This window comes from Neodiprion fabricii, chromosome 6, assembly GCF_021155785.1.
Source record: "Neodiprion fabricii isolate iyNeoFabr1 chromosome 6, iyNeoFabr1.1, whole genome shotgun sequence".
In the NCBI taxonomy this organism is placed as follows: domain Eukaryota; kingdom Metazoa; phylum Arthropoda; class Insecta; order Hymenoptera; family Diprionidae; genus Neodiprion; species Neodiprion fabricii.
In genome coordinates this window covers 3,223,960-3,244,801 of record NC_060244.1, presented here as the reverse complement: position 1 = coordinate 3,244,801, position 20,842 = coordinate 3,223,960, and the positions used below count along the sequence as shown (strand labels likewise).

Below are 20,842 nucleotides of genomic sequence, written 5' to 3'. Positions count from 1 at the left end.
GTTGTCGTATGATACGTGCCCGCATACGCAATTACATAATACATAGGATCATAAGTAAACTGCAAAGCTCGCATGCCATGTACCGCGAACGCATATACATATGTATATTTAGCCAAGCGAAGCTGCAGGGAGCGTGAAAAGTGAATGCCATCGTGCCGAATCTATGTCCGTAAGATGATCAAGTGTAGAAGAGACATGTGGTTATACTTTCAGGGGTCCAAAAAGTTCTCGACCTTGATCTATATCGCTTCTAACGACCAGCTGATTGCGAGTGGTGAGGCGTTCACCGAGGTTACGTCTCAGCAACGCTGGACGAATCTCGATTTCCGACGGGACCATGGGGATTTTATACGGAGGGCATCTCCTCTCCCTCTTGCAAGTAAGAACATGTGTCGGCATTTTTTTTTGCAAAGCTCTTACAAACGTGTCTGGACGTATCTGTATTGTACACCCGGTATATGTATATACATTATGTATGCACATGTGCGTATGGCTCCTCACAGTCACACAAGCTGCGATGACGATACTTGTAGGAGCCAACACGCTGCTGGATTACTTTACAGTTGGTAAAGATATGACTTACAACTGGATAATTGATAGAGATAATAAACAGGTTTAGGATTGGAAAATCTCTTGCAGCTTTCTGGACTAAGGACGCGTCCCCAGACTTTCGGAGTTGGGATCGGTAAGGAATTATTAGGCACAATTTCGTACGAGATTGCACTTGTTAGATGACAGCCATACGTTGAGACTGAATGGGTGGAAATGAACGGAAGCAATTGGAGTGAGCTACACGCGACTGATCGTTCAGGCAGGTATGTACGTAGGAAATGAACGCAAGATTCACTACATTACAGTGCACTGTTTTTTGCAACCTTCGCATCACACGTAGTATGCAGTTTATACTATAGCACTCTTGCATCGCAGATTCAGATGCCGCGTATGGTGCGATATATACGTCTGTAATAGACTCACTTTGTAGAGAGGTCGTGGTTAATGAAGCCCGTGTTAATGCCTCGAAGAATATCGCAAACTGGCGTCGAGTCAGGTTCGAGTACATCAACTCGAGTCGCGGGATCTGTCGTACTGGCGTTGGTACTGACGACCTTGTGCGAGACCTGGAAACAATATACCTCGGATAAATGCCGTCATGATTGTGAGTACTATCTACCAAAGATGTATACAAGAGACTGCGACGATTCAAACGGAAGAATAGGCGTATGGTATATAGATTCGAGAATACATTTCCACTTGTATCCACGGATAAGGAGCGACGCAATGTAACTTGGCTGCGCAGATGAGATAAATACGGTGCACAGAAAAGGTCGCCCATTTGTCATGAAAATTTCACTTGAGAGCATACTCAAAGCCCCCCTCCCCCCCTTCAACGGCCATTCTTTTGCTGATTGTAAGACGAAAAATAGTGAGATCCGCATGGTTTTAAGCCCAAATGATTTATCAAATTTCTTTCACGATTTGACTATAGCGATAATGAGTAGGTACACCGTTTGGAAGGTATATGCGCATTAGGTCGAAACCGATTGAACTGATACAAAAAAATTTGTCAAGTGTCAAGCGCGAATTTTTCGGCAATCCAAGGCAGGCTCAACTACCTATAAACCAGATTCCAAGCCGGTTTAACAAACTGTGAGAACTTTTCCGAGGCAGAACGGTAATCACAGTTTCGTTGCTCAAAGAGTACTCAGCGAGATAGGCCGTGGCGTCACCTTGTTTTTTATACCGTGAATTCCTACCTATATGACCCCATCTACTTTGTTCGCCCTCCCCACCGAAGCCGAGTTCGCACGCCGATAACCCGTATACTACTAGAAATCTACTGAGGTTATCTGCATGCCTCAAACAAAACCGTACTAACCACAATAGAAAATATTGACAGCGTACGACGTATTTCGGATTCTAACATTCGCAACAGCTCCTCGACGCTAGAACGACACTCCTTGTTTCCATCTGCATCTATTTCTCCAAACACAAACGAAGGGTTCCGAGCAGGTACCGTTTTTGCTTTCACCTTGTTACACGCCACTTGAACTCTGGCCAGAACTCTATGGATTGATAAATAAACACTGATTCAATTCGAGATTAGAAGGAACATCAATTCTTGGATTATACCATGTCAAGTTTTCTGACAATTTGATTTCCTTTTAAATACGTATATTTTTCACCTTTCCAGCTGTTTCACAGCTTCGCGTATAACGCTGTAGTATTCGGTGATGCACTGGTCTTCCATTTTTTCGTCCAGTGTTTCGATTTTATTTGTCAGACTGATGTCCGAACCTTCGAGTCCCTGTAACAAGATCGAGGTAGTAATATTACCTATATAGTTCATGGGAGCGGTTACGTGACGTTGTTGATAGCTACGTGCATATACATCTGTAAATTGATAATATGTATAATGACAAATTACACTAAACGTGTATTTGCAGACCTTATGCAGGGACTATGAATTATCTACATTTAAAATGCATGTATACAGGGTCATTTATTAAATATACTGGATGCCCGATCCTTGAATGCAAGAGAGCAGCTTATGCATGCTTCGCAATCAGGTGAAATCGGCTAGCTGCTGCGACTGACGCACTAGCGGCCATTATTCAATAAACGATCCTGTGTAGAGTTGCCGAACGTGAATCCCACGTAACACTGTATATCTATGTATATTGAGCATAGTACGTATAGACGTGTATATTACAGTTATAGCGTATTATCAGATCACAGCTGTCACTTACCGAAGCTTTCATTTCATCGCACAGAGACCGCGGGATTATTTTTCCCGAATAGTGTGACGTATCCAAGTCGAAGCTTAGCTCATTTTTAAAGACTGGTCTTGCGGATGACTGAAAAGAATGGATGTTAACACCCCAATAAACATGAAAATTTTTCTCCGTATGGATCACCAATTGGGCCTTTATGTTGAAGAAATGCATTTTTTGTATGTATACCTATTTAAGTATAAAGCGAAGAAACACTAGGTTCCTATAAGACCAAAAATAATAAGGGAAAAATTTGAGTGAATCTTATTTTTTGGATTCAAAACAGCCTTTCCAATGGAAATAAAAATATACGATTTATTGTGTTACAAACTTCAGTGAAAAACAGCTCATTTCTCAATTAAACACTTTTTTATCAGACCTACCAGATCCAAGATGTATGAATTATTCAAGAAAAAAAAATTCTTTCTCAAACGATTGAAAAAAATCACGTAGACTACGCTCAACTACAGTACCAAATGTGGTCAATTATTTTTGGCGTCTCTGTGTTTAGGTCATTTAAAAAAATTTAATTTTTACAAAACGTAAAATTTCAGTTACTACATAGCTACCCCGTACAAACTAATTCAAATTAATAGCAAGTCCCCAGACAGGTCAGGGTAAACGGCTGATTGTGAGCCGTAATCTATTTTCGGAAAAACTATCGCGATAATCAACTGCGGACGGGTCACCCGCAACGTTAATTAAACAAGTCGTCATTGACCTTCAGTTGATCCAGCGTGCGCGTGGTACGATTGAAAACCATCCGAGACGATTTGAAGTGATTTGAAATGAAAAAACATCGGTATGAAAGGCATGTCGTTTACATTTTCGGTATTTCTTATTTTTTCAACTTTGCAGAAATCATCGTACCTTTATACCAATATATTAAATTAAAATGTACCTGGGAAAAGCGCCTCAATATGGCAAGTCCTACTTTATTGAAAACAAATTTATCAGGTATAAACTTGTATCTTGGATGAAAAAAATATTTTTGGCAAAAAATCAATGAAGTATCTGATCATCCTTTAAGAAATTGATACTCACCGGTTCGCTATGGGACATATCATCTCGGTGTGTTTGCAGTTCGGAAACTCGGGTCTCCAACTCTTTCACGATAGTTTTCAGTTGCTGAAACAGTTGTGTAGACTTTGTTGAACGATAAAAACAAAAAAAATTAAACCTAAACACCATGAAGCATAATATGATAAATTACTTTTCAACTATTTCCGACATAGGTATGCAATCAAGGAGTTAAATTAATTACCTCGATAGTCCTCGCAGAAACTTGGTTTTCATCTTTAAGTTGACAGTTAGCTAAGTCCATCTGTGAAATATGCTCTTTCGCTCCCTCGTACAATTTCTGTACCTGTTGCAATTCCTGCCTATAGTGACTAAGCAGCTTACCACGCGCTTCTTTCTGGTCGTTTAACTTATCCAGTTCAAACCTCAACCGTTCTGTCTGCAAAAATTCCAAAAAAATGCACCACCATTTTCTTAATCAAGATTATAAACATACAATGGAATGATTAAATGACGGACAGGGGAACGAAGAATCATCATAATTATGCATGACGATCGATGATTGTGTATATTGTAGTATTATATGATTATAGTCTATGTGCGATAGTATATGGGACATTCCATGTCAAATCGACCAATGATTTTCCCTCACCATTTTTCAAAAATCTCAACGTTTTATTTTTTATCCCGATAATTCTGCCAATTTTTAGATAGGTTTGAATGATCATGAAAAATTAACGGTTGTAGGAAAAATCTGAAAACATAAGAAGTGCTTTTTTGTAATCGGACAACCGTATGAAAAATCCTGAAGCAAATCAAAAATAGTAAAGGAAAATTGCTGGTTGAGTTGATATGGAATGCCCTATATGTACAAAATACACCTAGAAAATATTGACTTCAAATCCACATCGCGTCTATGAGGATCTGAACGGCCGCGGCACGTGTAAAAGTTGTAAGGCGGGTCACGTTGATCAGGGGTTAGTTAACTTATAATTAGGGTGGTACTTATTCGGGGGTAAGAAAAATTTTCATTGCCCTCCCCCTTCCCCACCAGATCTGTTCCACATAATTAAACAAAAAAAAAAAAAAATTGATCAAACCGATCAAGCGACGGTCATTTAGCCAAAATACGAACCTCCGTAACAGCATCATCGAGTTCCCTCCTCATCAGAACATTTTTCCTCTCAAGATGTTGATTTCTTGCTCGTAGAGCTTGACGGTCCCTCTCGGTCTTTGAGAGTTCGGCGTGATGTTCTTCGTCTTCCGTTTGCAGCCTAACGCACTTTTCGTTTGCCATTTCCCTGAAATATCATAAGATAACATGCAAATTAGTAGAAATCATCATTATGTATTAGTTTCATTTTACCCAGAGGTACAAAATATATCCGAGCACAGTCGATTCTAAAGACTGTGCAACGTTGAATTTGTCGATTTGAGGAAGATAAAAATAGTATGCACTTTTTCTAGAAACGACATGTCGCAAAATGTAATTACAAATACGCACAATTTCCTGCGGGTCGTGCCCAGCTGCCTTTCCAATAATGCTATCGTATCTTCGGAGCGTTGCAGTTCCTCTTTGAGGTGGTCATTCTCTACTGTGCACCTCTGCATCCGCAGCTGTAGATCCCGTGTTGTCTCGAAAATGGGATCGTCCGTTGTTAAGTAGTAATTACCGCTGACGGAAGATAAATCCCCGAAGAAACTGTCCTCGTTCTTGCTTCTGTCCATTTTCAAACATATAAGAAAGATGCGTTGTTAAAACGGATCTATAATGAAAACTTTTAAGTACCAGGACGTAAAACTGTACAGGAACGTGCTCTTTTACATACTAGGATGCTCATTTTTTTTTTTTTTTTCCAACTCTTTCAAAACGAATACTATTACGTAAAAATACGTAAATCATACTGGTGTTACATAAATTACTTTGTCGCACGCGATCGCCTACGGATGACATTGCAAATTTACACTCGGTGTAAAAATACCAACTTTGCATCTTCGGTGAAACTGATCTTCATAAGATTACAGTAAATTGAACGTTTTTTATTGTATCTATATGATGAAGAGATTTGTACTTGAAACTGGTACGTTTTGTTCAATTTTTTATTTCTGCACGGTTTCGCGCAGATTATCAAATAAGCTGGAAAGTGAATTTTACTAGACTATGACCATGGATCCCCGGTCCTATTCTCACATTAGACATTGTTTTACAGGATGCCCGGATATTCAATCGACTGTGATGATTACCTCTTGCTCGTATCAACGATGGTGCTCGTGGAGAGTTCGAGGAATTCTGAAATAGAAATATAATAGGGAATACAGGATGTTATCAGTTGATAGTCATACGTTAATTTCATTGAAGAAGCGTGGTATAAGGTTCACTTGGAATGTAGTGCTTACCATGGAGGGTCGGTGCGATGTCTGGTCCCGGCTCAGACGAAACCGTTGCATCGTCGGCATATCCAGTCAGTGGACTCGTAGCTCGACTGCCATCGTTACGATTTACAGTTAATAATGATGCAGGGAATGAGGATTGAAAATGGCTAATTGAGAAGTTGGGAAATTAATCAATCGGTTTACGAACAATGCAACTTGTAAGGTAACATGATGCGATATGTATATGGGGAAATCCACTAATTATCGACACACGATTCGGGGCGAAAATTTCGAATTTCCTGCAATTTTGAATCCTGCAAGTTTCATATATCTAGTCCTTGCAATTTTAGAGAAATACGTTGGTCAATTTTTTTACGGTGAACACGCCGATGTTCTCACATTCGAATTTTTACCGTAGCTTTATCGCAAAAAACAAAATATCTTCCGAAGTATTTGCGGTATAAAAAAAGTCTGATATTTCGAATTACGGAACCTGTTTCACCCTAGACTCCCAGGAATTATACAAAAACACGTTTTCTTCTACAAAAAAAAAATTTCATCTGAAAACTCGTAGTTTGCTACACAAAAAAAAAAAAAACATTTCTTTCAATTTTCTCAGCGAAATGTCTTAACTTTACAAACATTAATAAAAGTATCTGTACCGACGTATCTGGTGCTACGTGATGAAAAGTTGGAGTACCTTCAAGTACCTTGTACCCCTGATGCTCTCATAAATCTCGGATTGAAAATTTTTTATTAACCTTTGTCATCATTTTTTGTGCAATATATATAAAGTGTTTAAATTTATTATATACAAAGTATATATAATAATATTTGGAAGAAAATTGTAGAACGTGTATACAACACCTATTGCGAAAGAAATACCTGTCGCTACGAAATCAGTTGCAGCAAAAGTAATTTTCATCATACCTGCTTTCATCGATGCGGAGATTATTGTTACCATCTTGGTGATTTTCGTGATGATGTTGACCTTTGCGTATTTTCGCCAGCCATGATCGTGAAACGTCATAATATTGCTGTCGTGTTACTTCGCCATTGTAAGATACAGCGCACATCGATTTACGAAGATCATTCAGAATTTCCGGGCTGCGATAGAACATAAATTAATTCACAATGCGACAAATACCGGCAAAACATGCATGTCTCACAAGAAATCAAAGATTTTTACTTTGGTACGAAAGTTCAACCGGAACTATAATTTATTTAACTATTTTTAGGAGTTTGTTTTTTTTTTTTTGTAAAGAAAATAAAAACATTTACAGCACTGTGAGTTTGAACGCTTTATTATTTATAGTTTCAACAACAAATTGCTCTAAATGTTTTCATTTTCTGTTAAACAAAAAATCTCCTAAAAATAGGTATGATTTTAGACCGGCCGAGTTGTAACCCCCTCCAAAAGGTGAAATAAATCCATATACGTCCGAAGGAATGAGAAAAAGCGATGAAGGATTTAAAACCCATTACATGGACACTCACCTTCCGTGCGCAGACATTTGATTGAACATGTAGTCCATGAGCTTTGCAACTAAGACTTTGCCGGTTGACGATCCGTCGCATTCCGAAAAGATTTTTTCTAACGCATCTGGGAACGAATCATGCTTAATTTCGGCGAATAATTATACCGATTAGCCGCATATCTATGTACGTGCATATTTATACTACATTGGTGACATACGTCCGGTAAATGTTTCAAAAATTTCAAGAGTTTTTTCCCCCATTTCATTTTAATGTAAGTTTCTTTCCCGCACAGTTCTACATTTTTCTGAAATTGAGAAGCCCCAGCTTCTCCACATATATTCATTGTTGTTCATTGTCATTGGCGAATTTTATTGCGAATAGAAAAATTGGAGGGTTTGCATGTACCAGATTGCAAAAGAAAACTGCTGCATTGGTACGCCTGACATAATTACACTGGCAAAACATAAATTTAATTAAATCCACCTACGCAATTTTTCGTTTTTTGTTATTAAGATTTCAGTTTCGAAAATTGTTTTTTTTCGACATTTTTTCCATTAAATCTCACGTATCTGCGACTTCGACCTCGACCTAAAAGATTAAATCCGTCGATTGAAATTATAGTTCTCAATGTAATTGTGTCGGGTGACGCAATGCGGTTAATTTTTTTACGTTATCAACTTACAGATTCGTTTTCCCATCTTGTCTTTGACATGAAGGCTGAAGTTAGTAACGTTAACGTAACGAACCATCGGGGAAAAATATCATTATTGCGCAGTTTTGAATGACTTTCGAAGAGTCGGTTTTGCAAAATATTAATATATTATATTTATCACGTTTTACTAAATTCCAGACATTTCCAAAAGTGCGAAGTAACGACTTTCACAAAACTCGCATTGTTACATTAATTGTAAGCGTGTATTATAGGTATGTATTGTAATTGGACGAATCGTACCATCTTCTTGTGTTGGGGCCTGCCCACCTTGGCCGTCATCGTTTACCTCGCACATTTCATTCCAATTCCTTTAATTCGCACTTATCAAACGTTTCCGCAGTGACCCGCCACGAAGTTGTTCTCAGCTCTCTTTCTCTCCCCCTCCGGCCCCTCACAACTCTCTAGGACACAATTGATAAATGCTCTCTCTCTCTCTCTCTCTCTCTCTCCCCCTAATACGTACCGCGTACGTACAGGTAAACAGATATGTATGGTAAATATACATCATAATGCGTAGAGATCTTTTAACACGTAGGAGGAAAAGTATCACCGATCGCATAACGGACTCATCGATCTGTCTTGCACATATTTAATGATACTGAACCGAGTGCATATGATTGGAAAAATGGTATTAGAATTGCCGGTAAAAACCGCATGGATACTTGGAAATTTATGTACCTACGATTTGTATATATTGATGATAGGTTATAACTCAAGTTGAAACTTACACTTTTAAATGATGAAACGCCGCGTCCTCGCCTGCTCCGTTCTGTAAGATTGGTCTTTACGAACAATCATTAACTTGATCCCTGTTTTTCAACGTATATTTGGTATTTAAAAACGATCGGCGCGCCGTCGTTGAAACGAACGTCAATGCAAGGGAAAAGAATCAAAGAGCCGATGCCCGAGTTTTTTATGTTACCCAAGTACTATAGCGCCTTCTCAAACGAAACAGATTTTTGGAACTAAATGGAACTAAATTTCAATGATAAGCGCATAGACACAGGTAACCGAAGCCGTGTTTACCATTGCCATGAGAGGAGTCGATAATGCGGTATTTAGACGTATTTAGTACAGTGAGTAAGTGAGAATGAATGAACATTACAAATTTGGCGAAGATACGGAAGTACGTAAACTTAAAAATATAAGAATTTGCTAATGTTTGTAATTAGTTTATTATCACTACTACACAATAGCGATTCGCCACTCTAAATATCCTTCGCATTATCCTGCACTATGTTAGGCGAAAAATTCAATCATTTTCCAAAGATGCACGTGCTCTCTTCGGCCTTTCAGAGCAGACGTTTTTGGCTCTGATAAGATAATCTCTGACAGCTCTGACAGCGCCAGCCGGCGTGTACGCGGCATCCGACCATACCTCACGTTTTCAAACCTAACCTAATACAATCTAACACAACAGGTTTATAGCGGTTTATACCCATGTCCATATCCATGTCCATGTGCGTACATTCAGCGTAGCTACGTACATATGCAAGAGTATCGTTCAGAATTGTATCTAGGTTTATTGGATTTAATCGCAGCGTTGTCGACGTACAGTTTACGCACGTGAGTTCGATGTATACATGTAACATGCAAATATACGATTAGTCTAACCGCTATTTTCCCAATAAACATTTTGCTACGTCTTGATGTTCACGGCATGCTGCCATACCGGCGTCTTTATAGTATGCACGTGATAGTTTATTTATGTCTGCAGTAACCTGCACATTTTGAAAGTCGCCGCATGACACCGGGTCGGACAGCAATAATTACGTTTAAACCTTTCGTTCAAATTCTCAGAGTGAAAGAGTCACTATGAACGAAGCAACTTTACCACCGTCACCAAATTGGTATCTTGCTAATATTTTGGCCTGTGCCAAAGATGGAACCGTAGCTTGGGGTGCAAGAAACTCCATTGTTGTTGTAACATTCCAAGGGGATAAAAAAATTTACAAATATTCGATTATCAGCGATGCTCATATAGACAGAGTAACATCCCTGGCCTTTTCGCCGAAGTTCGGAGAGGCGAATCATAACTTACTAGTCTCCGGGGGTGATGAAAATGTTGTTAGAATTTGGAATATGGATTCAATGAACGCGGTGATGGCACACTCTTTCATAGACGTAAGTTTATAGCTTAAGTTACAATCAGGATCATTACGAGTCTTGGAAACTTCCCAAAGTAAATCCATAGACTTTGACGATGTCTTAATTATGTCATCTGGTCTTTTATATTGCAACTTATACATTCCAGATACCTTGAAATTTTCAGACGCAGCAGAAAGTTATCGGTGTCGATTGGTCAAGAGCCAATACAAACATTGTTTGTTGCCTCAGCACCGACGGATTCCTTGTCATCTGGAATGTAGCTCATAATGTGACACAACAAATTTGCTTAGGGAAAGTAACAGCTACTTGTTTATCCTGCTGTCCACATGATCCTGATTTAGTAGCAGCTGGTACGAAAAGTGGATTAGTCTATGTGATCAATGTACATGGTAATGGCAAAATCGTCTATAAACTACGAGGGCATGATACTGAAATATCGAGCCTGTCGTGGTGTCCAGTAGATTCGAACGTCATAAGCGGTACCCAAGCCAAGGATTCTCTTCTGGCCTCTGGTAGTAAAGACAGGTGATCTCATTAGATTCTGTTCAAATTATGTCATTGAAATATTACAATCTGACTCTCTATACCAAACGCGATTATGTATAAACTAATTGTACAATTATATGTGATGACCGCATCCTCTTGGCATTCTGCAAGTTCTGTGATCATTGGTAAGTTTTCAATTTCTTTGATCAGGTCTATATATGTTTGGAGAGCCGGAGGAGATGGCAGATATCAAATTGTGCTAACCTTGCCAAATACACCCTTGGATTCTCACCAGCATAGAAGTAAACTAGGGGCAGCAACAGGTGGCTGGACAGCGGTTTGTTGGGCAGCACCAAAATTATTGCTTAGTAGCTCCAGCTGGGGCGAATTAATATCCTGGGACTTGTCGATAAACTCGAAGCCAAGACAAGGATGCAAGTTGATTCACGCTTATCATGCCAGAGGACTTTTCTGTATTGCTAATGTGCAAGGGGGAATGGAAGCAAACGATACTAATTGGAGGTTGGCAGATACAAGCAGGTATATCTATGCTATCTCTGAAACTAATTACCGTGACGTCAATTATTCGATACCGACAATATCAACCACAACAATAATAATGCTGCACTAATAATTAGAATAATTTAATATAAAAAACAATTCATAAAATCATTACAGCATCATGGTATGGACGATAGCTCAAGATCGTCACGTAGTTTGCTGCCAAGTGACAGCAGCCAATTCGAAAATAACATACAATGTTCCAACGCAAGGTGGCTATACGTACTGTATTGCTGCCTCTCCGTTAGATACATCTAGAGTTGCGTTTGGGGTTGGCGACGCAATGCTGAGAGTGTGGAATTTGTGCGAGCCTCACGAAAATAGTTTCGATATCACCATGCTGTGGCAAAAAATAAAGGGAAAAGTTATGGCTGTGAGTTGCTTTAATTGTTTCTCAATCCAACTCATCCAAGCCAAGCTTAGTGAAGCGACTGAATAAGAACGATAAAAAACTGATTGTCTGATTCAAATTTTCCATTTATCTATTTGTTTATTATAAATGTACGGACATGTGACACTGAATTGCGAAAGACTGTTGCAAATAAGCACAGCATGTGATGGATGAAGTTCAGAGGAGGTGTAGACATACGTCTATGGTGAATCGTTAATCAGGTGGCTTAGTCTTGTGAAATAGTAATTTTACATTGATTTGTAAACACTGAGATTAAGTGACCAGATGTTTAATCCTGAGGAAGCTGGTTCTAGATCCTGTGTTATTGATTATTAGCAAAGTTGTGAGTAAATAGTAATTACAGGACTGGATGTGACACAATTCCACTTGATAAAATATCCCACAACAAAACCATACTGTTGTAAGCGTGAAGCTGTTTGATTGTTTGGTATTCCGAATTCCTTTAAAGTATCACGCTTGTTGGGTAGTTGGTTTTATTTAAAAAATGATGCATCGAAAAATCCGTATCTTACATTAATATTTGAAGAGATAAAAATTCGTTCCGACCCCCCTCCTCCAAGTACTAATTATTTTTGTCGCATGTATCATAAATCGAGCTATCCTCCTTAGAAGCCCAGTAGGCCTAATATCTTGAATCACGTATTTTCCAACTTAAGTAAATGTTAAACAAATATTATTACTTTTAGATATCATGGCATCCTCAGAAGGAAAATTTGTTGGCTTTTGGAACTGGAGAAGGTCGTGTGGGTGTGTTTGATACAAATACGAGCAAACCTCCTATTCTCTATAGGCAATATCATAGACACACGGTTTACACCCTTGGCTGGGGTCCAGAACCGAATGGCAAAAGTACTTATGTTCTGTATTCGTGCGGTGATGGGGAATTGATTTACTACAATCCAGAAAAACCGAATCAAGGTGAGTGTGGGGAATGGATTATTATCTGTTATTAAAGGATCCCCACTAGTCTTGTGGAAACTGTGTTTTGGTTAAATTGTGTGGTATAATACAGGGTTATTTCTCGGTTTTTGAACACAACTGTGACTAATGAAGCCGGCACTACTCACAGTCTGCAAAATCATGTCTCTTTCTAACTTAAAAGTCAATTATTCAGCAACCTCATGACCCTGTATATTGGAATTCAGCAGAAGATGTGAAAAGGTCTGTTAGTTTCCCTGAAACGCAACTTCTGTGGAACTTCTCCGGGGCTTTCTCGTAAAGAACCGATCATATTGTCACGTTTTCACATGCATAAAATCTCATACCTGTGTTGCAGAACCAACTTCTGTTATTAAAAAGGATTGTACAGAATTTTCTTGGAAGCCGGACTACTCGTGTCTTGCAATCGGTCTTGAAAATGGGTATGTTGAATAAATATTTCAAACCTTATAAGACAGCCGCACACGCATAATGATTGTTACTAATCCATTCCTTCATTATGCCACCCAAGTTGTTTGCTTATGATGACATACTTGAAATCGTAATTCGAGTTTGGAAGTAATTATCATGATTATTCTCTTGCCACCTAGATCTGTTTCATTTCTGAATCGCAATTTGAAAGAATGCGGTCCAGCAATTCATTCATTAAAAAAATCCATCCAATGCCTCGAATGGCATCCTGAAAGTACCGCTACAGATTTTGATCTGTCCCCTCTCCGCCATCAATTGGCTGTGTCAACGATTGCTAACTCTATTGTTGTACTTGATTTGTCTGATCTCGCCACTAATTGTACCGATACAGCCGGCGCATCGACCACGATCAAAGGATCGTTGTTGCCGAAAATTGTCTGTACATTGATGGGACATACAGCAAAAATTTTTGACTTGGCATGGAGTCCGCATATCAGTGGGTATCTAGCATCGGCAAGTTGTGACAACACTGTCCAGGTAAGCAGGCCTAAGTTATCCCTGTATTAGTCACTATTAATGTCTCTAAGAGAGAGTGATGAATTAGATCAACTTCTTTAAATGTCATACATGTGTATACACACATTCTAAGAAAAAAAAAAATCGGCACAACTGACAATGAGACTTTTCCAATGCTCGTTAAAAGTTATCGTGTCAATCTTATATCCATTTAAACCTCTGTTCACTAACATTTTTCAGCAATCCGTCGAACCTTATCTAAGGTCAACAGTGACCCCAAGATTCACTTCTTCATAGAAAACGTTTAATTTTGTCATTTTTATACAAGAAGTAGTGAAAATGAATCTACTGAGTGTCAGAAATAACTACGAGTTTACAGATGTATCTAGAGCGTAATTACTTAAAAGTGACAAATTATGATTTCAGGTATGGAAGACAGAATCTCAAGAGTTGATGGGAACTTACACAGGCCACTGTGGTCCTGTATACTGTTGCATGTGGAGCCCCTTAGACCCCGATTTGATAATCACTGGATCCGCAGATTTTACAGTTAGAATATGGAAAGTGTCTGAGCAGGAAGTAAGGCCTGTTGCTGAAAATCTGTTGAAACCAAAAAAAATAAGAACAAAAAAGAACAAACATAAGACAGAAAGGATGGGGACGGATCAAGCGAGCAACCTTAATGAGGTTTCAATAAACGGGCTTGACGATGATGTATCTGACGTAACAACTGTTGAAAATGCAACAACCGAACAGGGTATGCCATTGTAAATTTTTATTTCCTCTTACTTTTATGTTTTTCATCATCAGCAAATCAGTATAAAGTATTATGACTTCATGTATGATTGCAAAAACCATGTCTATTTTCAGAAATAAAAGAGAGTCTGGCAATGGATCAGATTAAAAGGAAGAAAAGTAAAAAATCCACGTACTTTCCGACGATGGCGAAGGCTGCGAGTAATAAAGCATCACTACTGAGGTCAATTACAGAGCATTTTGAAAGGCCTTTGTCCAGTCGATTATCCAGTGTTGGAAAAGGCCTAAGTCAGATTGCTGATAATGTATGTGATGCAGACGACACTAAGGATTCGATTAGAGAATCTCAAATTTCATCCATTTTCGGAAGTAAAGAAGATGTTATCAAATTACTGGATATGGAAAGTAAGCAATATATCTCTGATAAGTTTTTAGAAGACAAAAAAAAAAATTAAGTTTCCTGCCATAGTGACACACTTTCTTGGACCATTTTTCCATCCAGTAGAGTTGAAACTTATCGCCTGATATGTATCTTAGAATCTGTTCATGCCAAGCTGTCGCAACACGATACGGTCGTTGAAATGGATCTGTGGTGCGATAATCTAAAGCAAAACTTACAGGAAGCAACGAAGGAAAAACGACTCAATGATTTTCTAGTTTCACTCGCACCCAGCCTTTCCTACAAGTAAGCATCCCAAAAAAAAAAATCCAAGTATATGTGATATTAGTACATTTTTTTGTAAGTGGTGGTTTGCTAAGAAAAAATTGACGCCGTGATTACATGTGTCATGTTTACTTGCATTTTATAGTGATTACGAGAGATTACTTGACAAATAGTTATACTTTAATCACGTGATTTCTCACTTCTAAGATTTCAGATGATTTATTATGATTTCTAAGATTTTATATGATTTCTTAAGATTACAAAGAGATTTCTGTAATATAGAATTTTATTTCCTTGACTGAAACACCCCATGTTTTTCTAAACCCTGTTTATGATACAGTATCATTAATTCATTGATTGAAGTTGAAATAAAAAGAATTCGACGAAATTCTTTGTCGGTAACGTTTCGACCTTCGAGAGTCTGCTCTCTTCAAACAAGCTGAAAATATTTATCCATTCAACTTTTTAACAATGAAAGTTAATTATGAACATGCTTGTCAAAGTATGACAGAAAATTATGAAAACGTATGAAAAACTAGACTTGATTAAGGTGGATGAACCAAATGGACCATTTATTCACTTAGAGAATACTCCAGGTGCATGAGTAAAAATTCTAATATATAGATATCTCAATCTTAAGGCTTCATGTCGAGTCTTTAAATTTTTTTCCAATTTCCTATCATATATGCTTTAGTTTACATGTTCATACTACTGTTAGTACAATGCTGTATGCATAAGTATTCTCAGCCTGTCAGAGGAGGGCCCACTTCCGAAGGAATCCGGCTTGGTTTTTCTCCAATTAATCTACGAAATTCAATTTTGTTCGAGTTCATCTTCCAACCAATCAATCGATATTTGTACTAATAATGCGAATTAATGAACAAACGGACGCTTTATTGTAGATACATACTTGTTGGAATTTTCAGAGAGTGGCAAGTGACATGTGAAAATTATGCCGAGCAACTGGAGTTTGAGGGTAATCGGCGTAAAGCGGTCTCATACCTTTTGTGCATACACAAAATTGAACGAGCTATCCAGGTCTTTGTAGAGGGTAAAATGTTCAAGGAAGCATATGTGTTGGCCAAGACTAAACTCGACACATCGGATCCATTAGTGGATTCGTTATTGGAAACATGGGCAGTTGGCACAGCTAAGGAAGGAAATTTTGAAGAAGCAGTCCAATGGTGGGTACAGATTGCAATTTTATTTTTGATAATACGTCTGTATGATACGTGTGTATTGCAATCTATATTAAAGAAAAGTGGCAATCAAATCTATGTAATTTGTATCATTGCTGGCAAATTGGAAATGTAGGAAATTAAAGAATTTAATTGATAAATCTGTACTGACCGGTATAATACTTATTCACTGTTACACATAGCTACATTAAATTAGGCAACTATGGAGAAGCTGCTCGACTGTTAAGCAGACGAAAAGATATGGGAAGCTTAGAAGTTGCAGCTCGGTTGGCTTTAAAATCCGGAGATGAAGAATTTAGTGCAACCATTATTGAGCAAGCCGTAAATGAAGCACTTTTAAGGGCTGATTACGAATCAATTGCAAACTTGATTAAGACATTTCCACAAATTCTGGTATGTATAAACCAATACATGCTCATTTAGTAACATAGCCTACTATTTACTTGTAGATCGATTGATGTGCATACACTCATGCATTCTTGAATACCGTCCTTACATACACTATAATACGATGTTCCTATTTTTCTTAGCACTACCAAGTAACAGTTGCTGCTCTCAAAGAGCTGAACGGAATACTCGAGAGTTGCAATGATGGACGAATTTGGGACTGGCTTGAGGGGAACGCTGAGCACTCTATGCTACGAAATTTATCACATTGTTATCCGAACTGTGATCATTATTATACAAAGCTTTTGAGAAGTTTCGAAACTGTAGGTGTTTCCAAGAACACGCAAGCGGTAATTATTTATTTATTCAAGTACTTAAATACGATGTGCAAAGTGATTGGTTATTACTCTGTTACTTGATATGAAAAATGGTATAATAAACGTTCACTGTTTTTGGTCTAATAACTTTTAATTTTAGCTCTGGGTTGAAGTGGGTAGTCAAATCGCTCTGGCAATCACATGTGTTGACAATGAGAAGAAACTTAGACATCTTGTCGCAGCAGCGGATGCAGCATCTCGATATGAAGCATCAATACAATCCGCTACAGCAGTTGTAGGACGGCACAAAAACTTCTTAATAAAGTTGTTGTCACAGTTGGAGGAAAAAAGCCCAATGTCAGAAGATTGCCTATTTGCTGCAAAAGAGCCAAGTATCCGAAAGAGCTTGAGAGCTTATTTATGTTATGGGATTTTAAACTGGGTCATAGACTCAGATATCACATATTTGGAAAAAGAAGGCAGGCAAGAACTCGTTATATCTTTGATCGAGAATGTGATTCGAGATGCACTGGCAAAGCAGACAGTTAGACACAACATGATGTCTGCTGAAATCAATAAACTGGAAGGAAAATTGACTATTTCCATGGGTGAGTATGTTTCTCTAGTGCTCAATGATGTCATCGTCTAATTTTACCAGTTAGATTTTCAAACTTATTGTCTGCTTTTTGCCGCAGTATTTTCACTCGCAACAATATTTACATATACATCAAGTAGCTGATTCTGGAAAGGTACATTTGAATCGATGTTAGCCCGGTTAGCTACTATCTTTCGTTATTAGCCTTTGAGTATCTTTATTAAAGGTAAACTCGTTTTTATGAAATATCAGTCGTGGTAAATAAAATTGTATTTTACAGGGAAATCGCAGAAGATCGGAAATACCAGTGGCGACGCTCAGGAAGATGTTGAAAGTCTGATGAAACGACTTGCCCTGATTCGAAGCAACAGGGAAAAGTATTTGAGCGAACGACTCTGTGCTCCTAATCCTGTCCTTGTGTACAGTAAAGCACGTGAGCTAGTAAGTGTTCTATTTCAAGGTGAAACTGAGGAGAAAATGACGCGTATCTTGATGGAAACTTGGACGGAAGCTACCTCATAAAAGTATACTGTACTGTTTGGATTATAAGTGCTGAACATGACTGAAAAAACGTTTTGCTCAACTTATGGCGTTATTGGTAAATTGTAAAGAATAATTACAAATATAATGTCTCGTTGGCAAAATCAGAAGTCGACTTATGTTCAATGTAAATTTGTATTCGAAAAATACGGTACAATTGCGCTTACTACCTGTTTTGTTTTGTAAAAAACAAATCAACAAGGCACAAGCATCCTGAATGTTACTTTCAGCTTTATTGTTATGGTAGGTGTAATTTTTTACGTTCAGGTGTAGGTATTTACTCTGAGCATATAAATGTAAATATTATGGAACAAACTGCGTTAATCACACGACATATTTCATCATGTATCTCATATTACGCATATTGGATTCACCCACCCACTAATCTTGGGTATATTCTGAAAAATTCAGAAACCGTCGTTGATCCACCCTGTCATCCATCCTTTGGCATAGATTGTCATCCTGACATCTTTTGCAATGTTCTGTCACTTTTTTTTAATTACATTTTATATATAACTTTTAAAAAATAACGTGAAACGCGACACTTTTTTTCCCTGAATATCATCAGTTCCTCCAGCTGCTTTATGTCAATTTACAAGTCACCATCATGTAGAGAATACGCAATTTTAACTTCCAACAGATGATTGGTGTGTCCAGCAAGTTACTTTAGATTCAATTTCCAAAAACAGAGGTCTCTGTCATTGCCTGCGCAGATGAAGGGTAACTTATGATGCCAGCTCATTCCGCCTACGAGCTTCAAGCGACTGGTAAGAACTACTTGTTTGGATTTCAAATTTATCACTTTAAGTTCATTATCAGGCCTGCCAATGCTGGCAAGTAAATACTCGACAGCTGGATAAAACTTGATCATCTGGCCTCCTTCCACGTGCAAGGGTCGGGACTCCATAGGCCGGCTGAAAACGATGAGATATCTCTTAGTGAAAAACAAGTTTTAAAATTCGTAAAGAGTGAATTCATAAGCAGCAAGTATCGTACCTGGGTCTGGATACATCCCAAACTAGTAGCTCACCAGCCGCCATAGCTGCAACCTTCAGCGGATTTGCCCCCCAATCAGCAGACATAAGGGGTGTAACACCAGTGTCAAGAGACAATATCGCCTGCTGGCTTATAATGTTGTACATTCGTATTGATCCATTTTTTTCAGCTACTAACAACTTGCCGGTTTCTTCTTTGTGCCAGCATACAGACATGCCTGGAGATGTTAGATAAAATGTAATATTACATCTTTTTTCCTCTTTGGTGTCCCACAATTTACAGGTATGATCGTCGGAGACTGAGGCCAGAATATCACCTTCCAGCTCGTAGGAGATCGAATTGATGTAATCTGTGTGCCCATCTAGAACCTATCAGTTACAACTTTGCTTAACTATGAGTAACCTAAACGGAAAATCTAATTTAGGTAGTAGTCTGTATTTATGTGGTTTTTTCTTTTTTGTTGCATTTTCAGCCAGGATAACTATATGTGAATCATGCACTAGCTACTCTGAAGGTGAGAAGTCTGTAGCATAGTCTCTACTTCGTGAGTTGGTGTGGCTGTGTATTTTTTCCAACTTTAGCAATAGCAGAAAAAGGGCTGCAATCATTTAAACTCATCTAAATCGTATTGTATAAAAAAAAAATATTCCCATTTTGACCAATTCCGTGTTACACACTAAGCCAACAGCAAGTCTGAACAATTAATTTTTCTTCTCACGCTCACGTAACTGGAGAGAGGAATGGCAAAACAAAGATAAATAAATACCAACAATGCGACTCACTTGATATGTATTGATGTCGTTTAAATTACTATTGTACAACCGTATCTTAAAATCTGCCCCAGCAACACAGAAGACTACGACCTTTGGTACAACACTCAGGGAGGTTTCTGGACTCCAGGAAAGCGCATCTGCTCTCGTTTCGTGATGAAACGTTCGAATTGGACAGTAATCGATGTCTTCAACATCGTCGTCCTCATCCTGCGTATTAGAAAAATGAAATCATACAGCAATGGAATTGATAAGGGCTCGGCTCTGTGCAGCCATGGTAATACGAATCTGTACCTGGAACTTTACAATCCCGATAGTAATCTTGCCGGTGAGAGCAATACAAATCAAACGTTGCGACCATTCATAGGGTGACAACTCGACGCAATAAATCTGCTCGGAAAAGTTCAGCTTATAGGTGGGTGGTGTTACGATAGCTTCGTCCATTACCGCTGTAACACTGCGCTATTCTGTACCGAATGTTTGTCACAAATCACACGCAATAATTCCTCAGACAAGCCGAGACGGTTTGCTCTATCGTTTGACGCGAGCTACGGCGTGACGCGTATTTACGAGGTTATGCCTCTCACGCGGGCTTTCAGGTACGTTGGGGTAGGTTAGATTAGGTTAGGTTGGGTCAGACGCAGCCTCGTGGAGCCAAGAAACAAGCCGAATAAGGTCAGCTCAAAGTACATTGGTTTATATTATCCTCCCATTTCCCGATCTCAGATGTAAATCGCCGTGAACGTAGAAGGACGACACGGCACAACGTTCTGTGTACTTGCGGATAATCCAGCCGAAAACCAAACTAACCTAACCCTACCTTTTCGTT

The 20,842-nt window shown here is 38.5% G+C and overlaps 3 protein-coding genes across 5 annotated transcripts in view; 1 reads left to right on the top strand and 2 right to left on the bottom strand.

Moving 5' to 3' along the window:
• LOC124184779 overlaps window positions 1–9,356 on the bottom strand; it is a 22,626-nt gene extending 13,270 nt beyond the window's left edge. The window contains exons 1-14 of the mRNA XM_046574862.1: window positions 9,084–9,356; window positions 8,596–8,756; window positions 7,662–7,767; window positions 7,095–7,271; window positions 6,189–6,274; window positions 6,036–6,081; window positions 5,296–5,511; window positions 4,927–5,092; window positions 4,036–4,230; window positions 3,816–3,899; window positions 2,748–2,855; window positions 2,184–2,305; window positions 1,877–2,063; window positions 976–1,118 (exon numbers count right to left, since the gene is read on the bottom strand). Coding sequence (XP_046430818.1) covers window positions 976–1,118; window positions 1,877–2,063; window positions 2,184–2,305; window positions 2,748–2,855; window positions 3,816–3,899; window positions 4,036–4,230; window positions 4,927–5,092; window positions 5,296–5,511; window positions 6,036–6,081; window positions 6,189–6,274; window positions 7,095–7,271; window positions 7,662–7,767; window positions 8,596–8,650 — 1,691 coding nt within the window. The 5' untranslated portion in view covers window positions 8,651–8,756; window positions 9,084–9,356. The remainder of the gene's footprint in view (window positions 1–975; window positions 1,119–1,876; window positions 2,064–2,183; window positions 2,306–2,747; window positions 2,856–3,815; window positions 3,900–4,035; window positions 4,231–4,926; window positions 5,093–5,295; window positions 5,512–6,035; window positions 6,082–6,188; window positions 6,275–7,094; window positions 7,272–7,661; window positions 7,768–8,595; window positions 8,757–9,083) is intronic.
• LOC124184780 (gem-associated protein 5) lies at window positions 1,038–18,919 on the top strand. Of its 3 annotated transcripts, none has more exons than XM_046574863.1 (16): window positions 1,038–1,156; window positions 10,156–10,479; window positions 10,628–10,989; window positions 11,161–11,490; window positions 11,629–11,884; window positions 12,610–12,841; window positions 13,200–13,284; window positions 13,453–13,810; window positions 14,216–14,546; window positions 14,660–14,950; window positions 15,083–15,230; window positions 16,136–16,393; window positions 16,591–16,801; window positions 16,939–17,145; window positions 17,273–17,720; window positions 17,988–18,919. In XM_046574863.1, exons 1-16 carry the CDS (start codon window positions 1,151–1,153, stop codon window positions 18,227–18,229), a joined length of 4,089 nt encoding a protein of 1,362 aa, XP_046430819.1. In that variant the 5' UTR covers window positions 1,038–1,150; the 3' UTR covers window positions 18,230–18,919. The 3 variants fall into 3 exon arrangements, with proteins under 3 accessions (XP_046430819.1, XP_046430820.1, XP_046430821.1); XM_046574864.1 differs by lacking the exon at window positions 1,038–1,156 and adding an exon at window positions 9,549–9,921; XM_046574865.1 differs by lacking the exon at window positions 1,038–1,156 and adding an exon at window positions 9,549–9,921 and having other exon boundaries at window positions 10,073–10,479.
• On the bottom strand, window positions 18,462–20,828 carry LOC124184786 (nucleoporin Nup37). The gene is made up of 4 exons (XM_046574882.1): window positions 20,308–20,828; window positions 20,026–20,223; window positions 19,244–19,611; window positions 18,462–19,161 (listed from the first exon to the last, which is right to left on the bottom strand). Exons 1-4 carry the CDS (start codon window positions 20,455–20,457, stop codon window positions 18,909–18,911), a joined length of 969 nt encoding a protein of 322 aa, XP_046430838.1. The 5' UTR covers window positions 20,458–20,828; the 3' UTR covers window positions 18,462–18,908.
• Between the last annotated feature and the right edge of the window lie 14 nt (window positions 20,829–20,842).

Coding starts and splice junctions, on each gene's coding strand:
- LOC124184786 (XM_046574882.1), bottom strand. CDS start 20,457: ATGGACGAAGCTATCGTAACACCACCCACCTATAAGCTGAACTTTTCC. Junction 20,224..20,307: donor TCGGGATTGTAAAGTTCCAG/GTACAGATTCGT, acceptor TCTAATACGCAG/GATGAGGACGACGATGTTGA. Junction 19,162..19,243: donor TGGGATGTATCCAGACCCAG/GTACGATACTTG, acceptor CATCGTTTTCAG/CCGGCCTATGGAGTCCCGAC.
- LOC124184780 (XM_046574863.1), top strand. Junction 13,811..14,215: donor GTTGTGACAACACTGTCCAG/GTAAGCAGGCCT, acceptor TTATGATTTCAG/GTATGGAAGACAGAATCTCA. Junction 14,547..14,659: donor AAATGCAACAACCGAACAGG/GTATGCCATTGT, acceptor GTCTATTTTCAG/AAATAAAAGAGAGTCTGGCA.